Consider the following 16,309-nt stretch of genomic DNA (forward strand, 5'->3'; position numbering starts at 1 on the left):
TTCAGATAACACAGCCTTTTTTCCGCTCTCCCATACAATCCGAACCACTGTGCGGCGGCGTAATTGGTGCGTACTTTTTTGAAAACGACGTTAGTAGGCGGTCACCATTAAGCGTTACATAACGATAATAACTAACGACCGACATGTGGTTCCGACATGTGGTTCCTGCAGGAAGGCGCTGAGTGCCACACCAAACGCCATTCCATTCCATTTAAACATCTAACCGGCCTTATTGAAAAAACCCTATACATCTTTGGAATATTTATCAGAACTTTAAAATATTAAAACTAGAAAAGGAGTAACTATACTATAAATCCTTAGGTAAATAAGAATATATATAATTTTTCCAAGAAAATTATCACATAACGCATGTTTGTTTTTATTTTAAAATCTTATCATCTAAGCTATATAAGTACAAATTATTTACAAAGATATATATTAATATATTAGATTATTTACAATATTTTCAGGTTTCAGTGCATTAATTCACCATAAAAAGTACAAAAGAAAAAAATATTTAATTACATTATAATATGTAACTTAATATAAGACAAAATTCGAAATAAATTGACAAACGCTTTCGATAAGTTTGAATTAAATAATTCGAATATAATTTTAGAAGTCACTGGGTTATTGTCACTAAAATTTATTTTGTTTATATTGGCTTATCATTATATAAGTTTTAAGTCTTCTTGAATTTCTGTTTACTTTTAAATTATGTATTGTAAATAAGAAAACGTTTTTCATTTCTGACTTTGTTTTTTAAAAAAGAAATAAATTAAACTTATTTTAATTATACATTATACACGTATAAAACATTTAAACAAAAAGATTTTGACTTAGAATGTATGATTATAATTTCTGAATTATTTAAGTCTACAATTGTATACCAAGTAACTTAACTTCGGTTTTTTATACAAATTCAAATTTATACAAATATTTTATCATTTATCACAGTTTCACCTGGAATTGCATATAATAACAATTACATATTAACAGAGATGAAACAAGAGATATATAAACAAAATTTAATGAGTTAAGTATAAAACAAGCAATACTAAACATTCCGTCACGACCAAATAAAAACTGCCCCTCTTCAGCCTCGTTCTCAAAATTAGTAGTTAATGTTAGTTTGAAACATAATAATGAGAATAAAATACAACACTCAAGTATAATTAAATCCACTGTTATACTATATCGTTCTCTGTTATTTTACGATAAGATCCACTGTTAAGATTCGCATGTAATGATAACTGATTGGTATCTGATACATTGGAATTTAAATCTTTTGTTTCAATTGTTGAGTTGTTGGGTGCCACTGTTGTGCCATATGGTATATTTGTTAGCTTCACTTCCAGTGGAAGATTCTTGTCTTTGCTAGACGATCGAAGATCATAACCATCTGCACTTATGGGGGCTTGGTTTATTTGGGCATTATTTTTTATTTTCGGCGACTTTTGAATTTCTGTGGTTGTTGTTCCAACGGTTGATGTACTAACTGCAATTGGTTCTTTGATGTAGTAGGGTTTGGGTCCGGGGAAGCTTTCGCACCATTTGAATATAAGAGGATGCAAGAGTTTGTTGTCATAACGATCTTCCGAGTCATTTCGTGTCATACAGCTTACAAGCACACCTATGACCACGGTAAGGACGGTGCCCAGAAAACTGTAGAACATAAAACTGAGCGAATAGATTGACTGCAGGAATGTTCTAAAAATATAAACATGGTTAATGGTTGGTAAAAAGCTATTCATAAGCCATTCACAAGAATGAAAATAAATGTTCGACTTACCTTTCAATTTCGGGCATCGGTGTTGTACTATAAGGGTATGACGTCATATTTATCTCCACCGGTTCTGTTTGCAGCAGCCACAAGGAATGAGGTTTTGAAATCTCTTGTGAAAACGTATGATTCGAACAACCCTTTTATTTGAATAATAAAAAATAAAAATTCAATATTACAATTTTAATTTTGCAATGGAAATTCTTACCTCAGTTGAAGTGGGTAGCATTTCTTTTGTCTTGTTAAGTGTAAGGCCTCCAAAGACAATCCAAAGTACAACCAAACTAGAACTGATCATACCAGCGGCTGCTCCCTATTATTTTTTTTCAATGTTAAGTAATTTGCCATCATTATTATAAAAAAGGACTTATAGAAATTACCTTCCAATTGGCTACTGGCACTAACATGGCCAAAATGAAAACTCCCAGCAGTGGTCCAGATGTTGCAGAAAACGCCAACATTGATGATTCTATTACGCCAGTTAGAAGGCCAACACAGAATGCAACGCCCATTATAATAATTCCAAAAATGACCGTTACAACCTTAATAACACTCAGCTGCTGTTTATCGGTTAGTCCTTTGAATTGTGGCAATTGAGATAAGAAATCCTCCCACAAAACAGTTGCCAGTGAATTCAAATTTGAAACATTCATACTATTTTTTAAGATAATGCAAAATGTAAGATAAATAATTAATTTAACATTTACTTTTATTTTTATTTATTTACCATAATGCTCCATTAAATAATGTTGCCATAAATATTCCCAAAAAGCCGGGAATAAAAGCCATTTGATCTTCAACGAAAAACGGTAGGATTTCGTCTTGTTTTCCAATGAATCCTTCTTTTAAGGGATCACAAGCGGCATATGTCGAATAGACTACCATTCCAGCAATCCACGCCAGTGAAAAGAACATAATTATTATGGGAATGTTCGACATCATTGCCCTAGAAATGATAAGTTTTGCTGTATAATGTATGTTTATGTGCTTGTAAATGATAAACAAACATACTTTTTTACGTCTTTAAGTGACTTTAAACTGACATAACGTTGCATAAAATTTTGTTGACAGCCAAATTGGGACAATGAAACAAATAATTGTCCTAACCAGGCTGAAAATGTGTCAACACGAACAGTTAAATCGCCAGTGAAATTAAAGAATTGTAAACGACCTAAATAACAGAAGTAAACACAAAATTAGCAAGGGTGGTTTCTTACAAACAAAACATTTTGTTCTGTATTTTTTGAATAGCATCACACATTTACCATTTTCCCGATTGACTTCAAAAACATGTGCAGGGCCTCCACTCGAGTAGCTTCCTTTGATTATCACAGCGATTGTTAAAGCAGCAATTGTTACTGTTTGGATAACATCAGCATTGATGGCAGCTTTAAGGCCTCCCTGTTAAAAATAAAAATAAACTTTAAAAAAAAAATTTCAACAAAATGCTTGGAAATAACGAAAAACTTACCATAATCGTAAAAAATATACAAATTATGGACATAGCTGCTATTGATATCCAATATGGAATTCCAATAACCGTCGACAAAGCAATGCTTGGGGTGTAAATTGTAATTCCTAGATTACAAATTTGTCTAACAACGTAGGTGCCAGATGCTAGACATCTTACCAATCTGCTTTTAAATCTTAAAAAAAAAACAAAACCATTGAAATGGGAATGGTTTTAAAAAATACATATATTTCGAAACTTACCTTAAGTCTAAATACTGATATACTGAAGTTATGCCTAAATTAAAATAAACTGGAACAAAAACAAAACATACAATAGGGTATGCATTCACCATGCCATACATTGTTTCCCACATTGCTGAACCTCGGTAGAATAACTCACTCGGATAACCTGCCGAATAAAAATATGTCATGAATTTTCAATAAAATATGGACCAAAGCTAAAAAAAGTTTTATTTTACATTGCACTAAAAGAGCAATTTTATATTTCATTCAGTGCATACTAAAAAAAAGTTGGGTGGCGCAACAGTCCGTTAAGATAACATAGGCAGTGCATACTTCATACAATATTAAGTCTCATAGTACTTTGAACTTTTTGTAAGGCTAATCGTATAATAACCCTCCGTTTGACTTTGAGATATTCTTATTTTTAAAGAATAATGCAAGTTGCCCTTTTTCCACTATCATATGAACCAATTTTTACAAAAAAAAGTGCATTTTCTGTAGACTATGTGAATTGTAACTTTTAAAAAACTTTTCTTATTATTATGATAGAAATATGAAATATTGGGAAAATAATAACGCACAAGGAATGGTTTGTGTATTTGAACGAACTTATCAAAGGCATAAACAATTTCCATCAATAAGTAAGTTTCCCTGTATTTCAAATTTTCTTAGACGAGTTCTTTCGTATGTTATAAGCGGCCTTAGGACGAAGCTAGCTAAGGAATGAATCCTATGAAATTTTAGGAAGTTTCAAGTTTTCACTAAGGAAATCTAAGCGAGGCCTCCAGGCTACGAACAAATTCTTTCTACTAATCCAGCAATGCCAAGCTGTCGGAAAAATGCAGATTGTTCCTAGATAATTTTAAGTGAAGAACTCCTGACGTTACTACTGGATACCCACTTTCCTGGTAGCTCTCTACGCAACTTGTACCAATGAAATTCGTTTAAGTTCCATTGTAACATATCCGAATGGTCTGATCACAAGGGACAAGCTACAGTGGGCTTTTAACAATTTCGAACCATTTAAAATCTGCCGGATCAAATGCCATCATTTCAGCCGAGCAATGTTAAACAGCTGTCTATATCTGGTCCGTATTCCCTCGGCATGGAGAGAAGTGAAGTTGTTTTTATACCCATAGCAGTAAAACGCTCGCAAGTCAAACCTAAAAATATTTTAAGCTATTGTCTATCATCATTCCTTCTTAAGGCCTTAGAAGGATTAATTGATATCCATTTAAGGAGGAAAAGGTACTGATAAATCGATTGGGACCAAGGAGGCGGGAAAAAGAAGAAAACAAACAATGGAGAAGTTATAATGATTCTCAAAGTAATATTGAACGTTTTGAATTGCAGAGAAGTAGTGAATGCAGTTAAATTTGGAGAGTATAATAAGAAAACGGCAGAGTTTTTAAAACTAAATGATCCCGAAAAACTACTTACACCTACTCTAAACAAAATATTAGTTCATACTCATAGTCAAAATATCATTGAATGTCAATCACTACCACTGTCAGAAGAAGCCCAGGAATGCAAGAAATATCGATATTAGAATACGTGTAAAGTTTCAAGGATTCGGCAAAATGACGACCTCTTTAACATGATTGCAACCTCTTATTTCTTCCTTAAGGCCAAGGTGAGAAGCCAAAAGATTTGAAAGAACGATACTCTCCGAAATTATTTTATTTCTTATTTATTTATATATTTAATTTAGTGTTTATACAGATATATTAATTTCAGAGAAAATACAAAATTCCATATGTAAACCTTTCCTGTATTAAAGGTATCCAATTAAAGTTCTCTGACGAGGCTTAGTACCTGGGTCTTATTTTAGACAAAAAAATTGAATTAAAAAGGTTATATATGTACAAGAAAAAGTCAAAAAGCTACTGCTTATACACATTGGAAATCAGACCAATTTTAATGCACGGTGTGGCACTATGGTGGATTGCTTTAGAAAAAGCTTAAGTCCAACGTTCTAGGATTAATTCTAGTTCCTGGTTCCTTAAATATGCAGATGGGCATGAAAATCTATCAATAGTATAGTAGGGCTTTACACGAATAACAAAAATAATATCCGCAGTATGAATGCTACCGATAAAAGTTAGTATAAAGTCATTTATACGAGTCTCGAATGAATCTTATGTGATTTCGTTCTCGAATGTTGGTACGATTGATATTGCCTTTGTTCTCGATGGCTGTGTTTGTTGAGTAGTTGTGCATTTGGAATCATGTGTTTTTATTTTGGAAAAAAATCAATCTGTTACTGTGGATATTATTTAGTTTTGCTAATGAAAATTTGGACTAACTAGGCTTATGTTGCAAGAGAAAGCAATAGAAAAGATAATTAAGTTTTTCTTTATTTCCACCAAAGGTTTATCTCAGATTAAAATAAATAAATCTTTTTGGTGTTTCCACCACACAAGAAGATTTAAAAATGATTAAGTTTGATAGCACTTTCTAAAATGCAAATGGTGTCTCGATGTTTCTTATGAAGTGCAAGTGAGATAGATTGATTCGTGTTAAACAATGAATAACTGAATAGTTCAGCACTATATAAGAATATTGTACGTACTCCATGTTCAATTTTTTTTAGTTTGATTAAAACAAAATTATATTTTTTTACACAAACATGCAGATAAACAGAGCCTAATGCATTATCTGTAAAACCAACTCCACACAGGTTTTTCTTCAAAAATTTTTACTCGATGCCAGTTGGGAATCAATCTCATTTCAACTCGATTCAGGTAAATAAAGAATTAAGATGAGCTTCAAGCTCGTTTCAGCACCACATGTTAAAGTAGTACTCTACGAAGAAAACTACTTTTTGAAGTTTTTATTTAAATGTCAAATTGTTTGGTTCAAACCCTGAAACCGATTATCACCTTACACAGACGTATTTAATTGATAAGTGTTAATTCTGTTGAAGTTTGGACAACAAAAGCGTGGTTGTTGATTTGCATCTTGTCGCCTTTCACGATGATTTTCGCGTTCGGGTTAATTTTTAGAAGTTTATTTCTATATTGAACAAGTGTTTGTCTCTTCTTTCTGTACATAATAAACTGCCCTCGGAAGACGCTTATCCCTGAATTTTTGAGCTGGTGCGCTGCAGCTATAATTTTGTCTACAATTTCGACAGAAAGAAGTTCCAAAATGACAGTTCCGCGTTGTGCTATGTTGTTGTGGATTTCGAGGAACTTTTAATTTGAAAATTATCGCCTTCCTGTAGCTTAAGAAGCCCCTTGCAAGTCTGTAAAGCTAAATGAGTTGCATTGGTTTCTGCGTTTATAGGAAGGTTTAGTACAATTGAACTTTCATTTGCCTTTCGTGAGATGATTTCTTGCTGGTTTCCTAGCAGATCACATCATTCAAGTTGTTCATTAACTGCTTTTAGATAGTTAATTTCACTGTGAAGCCTCGATAAATCGTCTCTTGTAAAGAAATTCTTTAACTTTTCCTCAAGGATGCTATTTAAAATGTTTTTTAATTCGTCGGTAGTTAATTTTCCTACTTTCAATGTTTTATCGTTATCAAGGTGAAAATATTTTTTGCAGTCGTTATTAGGCTCAGGAGAAGTTTCGGTTATATTTCTCTTTTTATGATTATTTTTCATAAGAAAAATAATGTATAGGCAAGATGGAAATTTTTTTTCAAATAAAGTCTTAAAAAACGTCGTACCTTGTATTTTAACAGATGAGATTTTGTGTTTTAGAGTTGAAAATTGGTTCAAAAAGAGGACTTAACACTTTGTGTTCAAATTTAACTTTTAATTACATTATTAGTATATTCTTGATTTTGATAGTCAACTATAAAAAATCAGCTTACACAATTTCACCCATGGCCTTAATTTCGCTATTAGTTTTTTGGAATTTTTTGATAAACTATTCTGGCAAATATTCAATGGTATCAACTTTCAAATATAAAAACTGGACTACTACGGATTTTTTTTTTGGCAATTTCTCACTCTACTATTTATGGAATACCAAGAAACACGGCTATTTACATAATAAAATTAGGTATGGAGGTATCAACTAGGCATAATAAAATTAGGTATGGAGGTATCAACTAGGCACTATTAAGTTGAAACAAAAACAAAACGAGAAGTGTAAAAATAAAATCAAAAAGGCTTCTGCTTACTTTGTAATAGTCAAGAAAAATTGAGTCTAACTAAAAAAAGCTAGCTACATGTAATTGATTTTAAATAACTTCACTTGGAAACATAATTTATTATGTTCCCATCCCTTCTGTAGATTTGTATTGCTTAGAAGTTTGTAGGTTTTCGTGTTGGGTTAAAAAAGTTGTCAACTGAATTATTCTTAAAAACTTTAAAATTACCAACAATATTTATCATATATTTTCAAATAGTTTAGTTTTGAAAATCTAGTTTTGTTAAAAAGATTTTTAGTAAAAAACAATTTTTTACCAATCTTAGTAGCATTTCTTAAATTTTTATAAACTGGATAAATGAAATTAATTTGAGAGATATCAAGAAAGATATCAAGATATCAATTTTTACCAAATTTTGATGATGAAATGATTAGATTTTATTTTTTTTATAAAAAAGCGGAATGTTGGATATTTAAAAAACTACTGGATATTGAAAACAACACTGTGAAATTAAAAAAGTTTTAAGATAATATTTTACAAGTTTTGGGTTAGGTTTTAATTTTTTGTACAAAAACTGTCAATTAGATTTTTCTCAAAATTTAACTGAATGTTGACAACAATATTTTTTGAAAAGTAGTTTAAAGCCAATATCTCAAAATTTTGAAAAGATATTTGAGTCAAAAATACATTTTTTTTTAAACTTTTAGTAATGTTTTTTTTTAGGTTTTTATTTTTCTCAAAATTTTACCACATGTTAAAAATGTTATTCTTCGTTGAACAAAATTGTTCTGGAGATAAAATCATTTTGTATTTGTGAAATTTTCTAGGTGACAAATTTTTTTATTCAGTTTTTTTTTAAATTATAAAAAAACTCGTTAATTGGATTTTTTTCAAAAAATATACTTGTTTGGTATCACGTTACGGTATATTATACAAAATTTAATTCAAGTCTCTAGCGTTTTTGGTTCGTAAGATATTTAGGGTTAACCAAAAATTTCACTTTTTTTTAAACTGCTATGGTAAAATAAACACCACGCAATTTTCTTGAGAGCGCTTTCTTTATAACAAAATTTATTTAAATTGATATCTCTTCTGGTTCTTGAGCTATGGACAACGAAAAAAACGTCGCGAACGTACGAACGTACGGAAGTACGAACGTACGTACATACGCACGCACAGACATCTTTCTAAAAATCTTTTATTTCGACTCTAGGGACCTTGAAACGTCGAGAAATGTCAAAATTATAGATTTGACAAATCGGACCCATTACAATAACTTCCTATGAGAAGTTAAAAATACAAAAAAAAGATGATACGTCCAAAAGCCCAATTTCACCACCGTTCTTTTTCTTGCTTGTTATTTTAATAAAATGCACGACTGGGTCGCACGAACTTGCTCCTGTATAAGAGTCTGTTTAAAAAAGTACTTATATAAGATTTAAAAATACCTGTAAAATAAGTTTGTCTTCAAAGATATAAAAGCCTTTTAATTTGTCAAAAAAAACCGCACGATCTTTGTATATGAAAACCATAGTACTCTCATGAGCAGAAACTTTTAGGACCAGATGCCGAGTCGTTGGCGTGGCGTTAGTATCGAAAGTGGAGAAATTCAGCGGGAGCGAGAGAAAAATATTATTTCCATTCCTATAAGCAGCCAGCAGAATAAGGGAGATAATTTATTTTCGACCCAAAAAGTCAACACAATTTCCTTCATTTTATTTGAGTCTATCCTCGTATATGTTTTCACATAAAGAGCTTTCATTATGAAGGTTGATGAATTTGTTTTTGTTTTATTTATATCAATGCACTTTATATAACAAACAAAATGGCTTATTATTGTATATAATAAGGGGATGAAACAAACTTTTGCATGTCAGCTGTTTAGGATCTTTTACCGATATTTGTTTTTATTTACATTCATGTGTACGATCTTTGTATGTAAAAAATGGTTTCTATTAACTATAAAGCTACAATGCGATTCATATAGATTCAACTTGTTCCTTAAAAGCTTTTTTCCTTTAGATAGCTTTATTGTAATTTCATATTAGAAGAACCAGGATGGAAAATAAATAAGATAAGAAAGAGGCAGACCATGAATGTTTAAATTGTAAGGCGATCGCCTATTGGTTGTGTAGTTAGGTAGCAGGTAGATGTCTAAAACGACCATAGAATAGTTCACTTGGCGTGCTTAGCTTTATGCAGATAGATAGATGAGGACATGTTTATGATGATAATGAAGGAATGTTATTGGTGGCTAGAAGGAACATACTACATTCCTTCTTAAGTTTTTAGCGCAAACATGGAGTTATTACGTTCAGTCTATTTTTTTCACTAAAGTTTTAAAAAAACAAGCATACGAACAAGTACAAGAAATTGCTGTTCATGTGTTGTTTACAGTCAGGCTTTTGTGCGTTTGGGATTTTAGTTATAAAGTGACACGTAAGCAGTAGTTGTAGAAGTTGTACGTAGTACCTTTATAAATAGGTACAATGTGTATACGTTGAAAAAGTGATACTAATAGAAAATACATATACTCTTTCTGGCCCGTTTCTTTAACTTATACTAAGTTTATATAGGCGAAGGAAAGTAAATCATGTGTGAAACTACCTTATTCGTAGAGAATAATATTTTAAAATCACATATACAAAGTTACCAAGATATTACTTCTTGATAGACACTATAAAATAGATTGTTGATTAAATATATCATATCCGATATAGTTGCGCTACACGCGCGGCCATATCGTTGAAATTTACAACAATTTTAGTTATAAAAATACATAAATATGTGCCAAATGCACTAATTTAGATAAAAGCTAGGAATGTAATTACAATTTTGTTAAAATAATGTGCTCTTTCGGGCTCATGCACAGTTAAATATTAAACAAAAAAAAACTATTTTAAGATTCAAAATTTTGTCCGAAAAATAAGTTTGTCTTCAAAAATTTAAACGCCATTTTATAAATAAAAAAACATTTGATTTTTCAAATTTTTTTTTTGAAAATCGTTAGAGCGGTTTTTTTTTAAATTAATTTTTTATATATAAAATTTTTAAATTTTGTTCTAAAAATATTTTTGGTACGCAGTTGCTTAGAGATTGTTAATATACGCTATACGTTTGAATTTCGTAAAAAAATGTTGATCCGTTTTTGAGATATCGAGTTTTGAAAAAATGAAATTCAATATTTTTTTAAACATCCAAATAAGAAAAAATTGCACTTTTGATAATCAAATATTGTTAAAGCAGTATAAGAGCTCATTCAGAAAAAAATTTATTGAAATCGGTTTATAAGTTGCTGAGAAAATTAAAAAACAAAATAACGGTTCTATGAGCGGTACCTTTCCTGAGCAATACAAAAATTTGGTTTTCTTATTAAAAGAAGCCAAGTTAAAAAATAAAATTTTAGAGAAAATTTAAAGAAAATCTATCGGTTTGTTTTTGAGAAAGTTCGAATTTTCGTTTTTTGACCAAAAAAATTGTATGGTGGCCACTGTTATTTTTGATCTTAAAAAAAAAATGAAAAAAACGCCTGACGCGAATCTGCTTAAAACCTTAACTTCCAAGTTTGAACTCAATCGACCCAATGGTTTAGGCTGTGGGAGCGTGGACAGACAGACAAAACCGACCGGACGGAATCGCGGGACCCACTTTTTTCGACTTCTCTACCATCGTAATATCATGTTTGATTAAAATCTCGAGTTCGAAATTTTGCACGAATGCAAAACTTGCCATATAGTTCCTATATGTCGCAAGTAAAAAAAATGTAGTGTGTTTGTAAAAGTTGTAAAAATTACACACAATACAATACGTTCTTAGTTCTTAGTAACAGTTTATAATACCGATCAGCAATTTTATTAGTGTTTATAGTTTTTGTCTTAAGACCTTATTAAAAAATAAGTATTCCTGTGGAAAAATAATAATAATTTAAATACAATTATTCTTACCTAGAACCGATCGGATTCCCAAAGTTCCTCTGGCTATAGATAACATAATTGCTATCATCGAAACTCCGCCTGTAGCGAATACATAATCAGCTTTGCTGCGTTGTTTCTTTTTGCCAAAAATCCGTCCCCATAAGGGTGCAAATATTGAAAAGGTTATAAATGCCACAAATGTCAGGTAGTCCCAACCCAATGACTTGAAATCCTTTGCCATCTAAACAGAAAAAAATATTTCTATTATAGAATTTAAAATTGTATTTTCGCGAATCTTTATATATAGTTTTAAAATAAAGTTTCACTTCTAGTTCGCGAATCATGTACTTTCATCTTATATTGTAAAAGTTTTTAATTATGTTTTACGGATTAATTCCAATTAAAATCGCAAGGATTATATCAGGTCAATTTCTTCGACCTAAATAAGCTAATTTTTTTAAAGAACTAAGCCTAACCCAAATTCATGTAGAGATCACCGAAATGAAATAGCTTTTGATGGTCTTAACATAATTTCACAATTGAAAAGGCATCGTGAAATTCTTTTGATTGAGTTGTCGGCTTAGGAAGGTATTAATATATGTGAAGGTGTGTGATATTATTAACAATACAAAATATATATAAAACGTTCTTCTGAATTTTGAGGTATATGTAACCGCAAGACATTCATATTCACAAAGTTATTATTATAATCTTTTTGAGATTGAGAGTTCTGTAATTATAGAAGTGGCGCTTCAAACAATAATAATTCATTGACAATCGTTTGATGATAAATAACAGATGAAGAAAATGATTAATTGGTATATTGAGAATTGAAATTAATTGCACACTGCCATTTGAAAAATAATCGTACATACATTTTTAAGATGTTTTATTGCAAATAAAAGGTTATAATGTACAGCTACAACTTACTTTGTGCTGATGGGAATTTCCAAGATGATCACTTCTTTATAAACAATTTGTACTTCAACTAATTAGGTGTCGAGTATGTTAACTTTCAGAAAATAAAAATCAGTTGGAACAATATAAATATATCTTTATATGAATTTCTTAGTCAGCTTGTATTTTAATGACGTTTGTTGGGTTAATAAACACCTTTGCTATTTATTAACATACTTTTGATATTGATTTTGTTGTTGACGATGATGATGTTTATTCTGTAATGATAGAATAAAATAATAATTTATTAGACAGATGCAATGTAATAGAGTTCAAGTTTAAAATAGGAAATACACAAAAAACTACACAAGGGTAATTTATAAACATTATAATTTCTTGATTTCGTGACTTAAAAAATAAAGTAAAGGTATTTTTAATTGATTAAAGTTGTAGGGTATATAATGCAAACAAATAATTAACAAAAAAAGTTGAAATACTCTGATACCGGTTTATAAGGCAATTAGGATGACATGGGCAGAATATAATCACTTAAAGATTAATTTCTTATAATCCGGTTTTATAGCTTATACCATATGAAACACAAACTTAAAGGGCCGCCGCCGCCGTTCCAAGAAGATACAATTTAATTCGATGACTTTTTGATCTTTAATTTTAATAATTTAGAATTCAATTTGGAACTTTTACGAGCAGTATTTATGTGCGATCGTAGGAAAAGTATTAATTTGTTTTGTTTTTTTTTTCCGAATTTCGTAAACTTTGTCGTCCACAAATTTTTTTTTTAAATGGAGAAAAGGTAAGTGAGAAAATTGTTCAGCAAGCTTGTGGTAGCTTCATTCAGAAACGACATTTTTGTTGGAATCACATTTTTGTTTTGACAGCTCTTTACCTATCAATTCGACTATCAAAAATCACTTAAGTTGATCAACCTCTAGATGTCTCGGAGAGATGGTAACTGATGCATCTTGAAAAGGAATTTGACAAGAAGCAAACGTTTGAAAAAATCAAATAATTATTTATCTCAAATACTTACTGCAATATGTACAACTTATAAAATGGATTACATACAAGTTATAAACTTTCATAAACCTTACTTTTTTTATTCTCTCTTTTGCATTTGAGTCATGTGATAGTCGCCTTGATTAAAATTAATTATTATTTATCAGCGATTGGGAATCACCCCAATAAATAGTTTTAATAATACTATAATTATAAACCTGAATTACCTTAAAACCCAATATACATAATATTAAATCGAATTATACTTAAAAGTTATTATGAAATATAGATATAAGATACAAGTATATGGTATACTTGTAAAAAACAATGATAATTTAGATGCAATACAATTTATTCATTTTCATTTTACAACTAGTTAATAAAATTTTGGCAATAAATAAAGAATAAAAAAAATTTATCATCGTTTAGCTTTAAAGCTAGTGTTGAATGATACCTAGCGAATTTAAATTTACATACATAAATTAAAAACTTATGTGGGGTGACAATCAAATCAGTGCTGCAATAATACTAAATTGATTAAGCCAAGTGATCAGAAAAATTATTAGAATAAGAATTAGAAAATATTTATATAAATTAAGAGAAAAAGAAATAAATAAAAATAATATTCAGTTTTTGTACATAAAAGTTTCTTTGACAATAAATATCAATACAATTTAATTCAATTGTGAAAAGCCAATCTTTAACTTTCTTAAGAAAAGAGTTTAAATTTGTATTAGTTCTTATAGATGTTGGTAAGTTATTAAATGACTTGGTTGCTGTGACAGTATAAAAGTTAGAGAAATGAGTTTTATGAGTAGTGGGCATGTTGACCCGATGCAAATTATTTATTCGTAGATTCTATAACTGCGAGTTCCTACTTGGAATGTTACCACTTTGCTTGAAAAATTTGTTCAGTACTTTAAAAATGTAAAGGTGTCTCATAGGTAGAATTCCCAAATCCTTGATTAGGGCCAACTTTCAGTAAATCGATTTTTGTTGCAAATGATTCTATGGTTTTAACAGATACATTTTACTATTAATGAGCATCAAATATTTTTTTATATTGAAAATATGATTTTTCCTGTTAAGATTAAAATAAATTGTATCAATTTTGAAACAAAAATCGAAAAAATAAGCAGCTGCTTGAAAATTACGTCTACCACAACTATGTGAAGGATAGGGGAATTGTCTACAATTGTTATTGCAAAGCTTGTGACAAGAAATTTGAATGTTATTATTTTAGTTTTTACACTAAGGATTAACTTATGAACCGAGAACCAAGTTCTAAGAATTTCGAGATCTTCTCTAATTTTAATGCAACAATTATGTTCTGAGTTTGACTGGTAGGTAAACGATATATCATCCGCAAAAGCCGTAGCAAGGCCATTCAACTGCAATCTAAAGAGAGTTAATAGAAACCAGAAAAAACAAGGATCGAGTATGGAGCCCTGAGGTACTTCATATTTTATATATCGAGCTTCACTCATTACTCTATTTACTACTACTTTTTGAACTCTTTCATTTAAATATGACTTCAGCAATTGAAAAATAACTCCTCTAAACCCTGCATTATATAATTTACTTAGCAGTAAATCATGATCAACCATGTCAAAGGCTTTAGTCATATCAATAAAAAGAACCATAGTCGGTTTATTATGATTCAGGCTGCCATAGAGTTGACTGCAAAGTTGAAGAATTGCATCTTCGTTTGACTTTCCAGACCGAGATCCAAATTGTTTTTCGCTAGACATATTTGTTCTATCATCTTTTTTATAAAGAAGGATCACCTCGGCACATTTAAATTGTTGAGGAAAACAACCTTGTTCAATACTTAAGTTAAATATATAACTTAGCACATCTGAGACAAATGAAGCAATTTATTTGAGTAAGTTACTAGCTATTCAGTCTGAAGTACAAGAATTTTTGTTATCCAATGATAAAATAATTTTATAAGTTTCAAAAGAAGACATTTTTTATATATAAACATACAATTTTTATTTTACTGCTTTAAACTTTAACTATATCAAGAAAACAATATGAATCGAAAATCCAGCCCGATTTCAAACGCTCAGCACAAATTTACCAACAATTGACCAATGGCCGATCGAGGGAAGATGAATGAGTCATATAAAGCTTATATAGTTAAGTTGTATAAATGAATATTTCATCTAAAGATTTGTTAATAATTTAACGATTTTTACCAAAAAGTGATTTGCTGTCAAAAACAACTAAAATCTTTGCTTTCACATAATTTGGAAGACTTTAGTAATGCTTTTAATTATTTCCATTTAAGAGAAAGCGCAAATATCTAGGTTCTTAAGAAGATAATTTGAATAAGAAATCGTCAATTTGATATTAGGTTGCCTTTAAATTTCTGAAACTTCTTGACTTCTTTAGGATCCATATATTTTCAAAAGGTTCACGCAAAACAGTAATTTTTAGAATTTGCTTTCTAACATCAGCTCTAATCTACGAGTATGCAGACTGATAATGAAAGTAATAGTAGACTCTCGAAAATTGAGCCCGAATAAAATACTAAAATTTCATTTCATTTCATTTTCCGTTTTATTTTTCTACGAAAAAAATTACATTTTTCTGCAATACTATCTTATTGCGTTCATCGCATTTATGTCAACAAGAACAAAACATATTATTTTTGGAAAAAGCTACATTTCAAAACAATTTCTAACATGTCTGCGTGAAATGCGCCAAAAACCGCGTAACCTACTGTTATTAAGCTCTTAAATATAGCATATTTAGAAAACTGTTAAAATTTTGGAAGGTTTGTACGCCAGCTAAGCTTCATTAAATGAAAATAAAAAAAGAGGCTGGGATGCGACACATACTGATAACTTCCAATCCCTTCTGTCGATTTGTCTTGCTTAAAAGTTTGTAAGTT

General features: G+C 30.2%; 1 protein-coding gene across 3 annotated transcripts in view; it reads right to left on the reverse strand.

Annotated features, from left to right (window-relative positions):
- Positions 1–314: 314 nt before the first annotated feature.
- LOC129954121 (sodium-coupled monocarboxylate transporter 1) overlaps positions 315–16,309 on the reverse strand; it is a 42,555-nt gene continuing 26,560 nt past the window's right edge. For all 3 annotated transcript variants that reach the window (XM_056067814.1, XM_056067813.1, XM_056067812.1), the window contains exons 2-12: positions 12,427–12,671; positions 11,527–11,737; positions 3,497–3,644; positions 3,255–3,429; positions 3,049–3,184; positions 2,795–2,954; positions 2,511–2,729; positions 2,164–2,437; positions 1,992–2,096; positions 1,793–1,923; positions 315–1,710 (exon numbers count right to left, since the gene is read on the reverse strand). In XM_056067814.1, the coding sequence (XP_055923789.1) occupies positions 1,188–1,710; positions 1,793–1,923; positions 1,992–2,096; positions 2,164–2,437; positions 2,511–2,729; positions 2,795–2,954; positions 3,049–3,184; positions 3,255–3,429; positions 3,497–3,644; positions 11,527–11,737 (2,082 nt within the window). In that variant the 5' untranslated portion in view covers positions 12,427–12,671 and the 3' untranslated portion in view covers positions 315–1,187. The remainder of the gene's footprint in view (positions 1,711–1,792; positions 1,924–1,991; positions 2,097–2,163; positions 2,438–2,510; positions 2,730–2,794; positions 2,955–3,048; positions 3,185–3,254; positions 3,430–3,496; positions 3,645–11,526; positions 11,738–12,426; positions 12,672–16,309) is intronic.

This window comes from Eupeodes corollae, chromosome 1, assembly GCF_945859685.1.
Source record: "Eupeodes corollae chromosome 1, idEupCoro1.1, whole genome shotgun sequence".
NCBI lineage: Eukaryota > Metazoa > Arthropoda > Insecta > Diptera > Syrphidae > Eupeodes > Eupeodes corollae.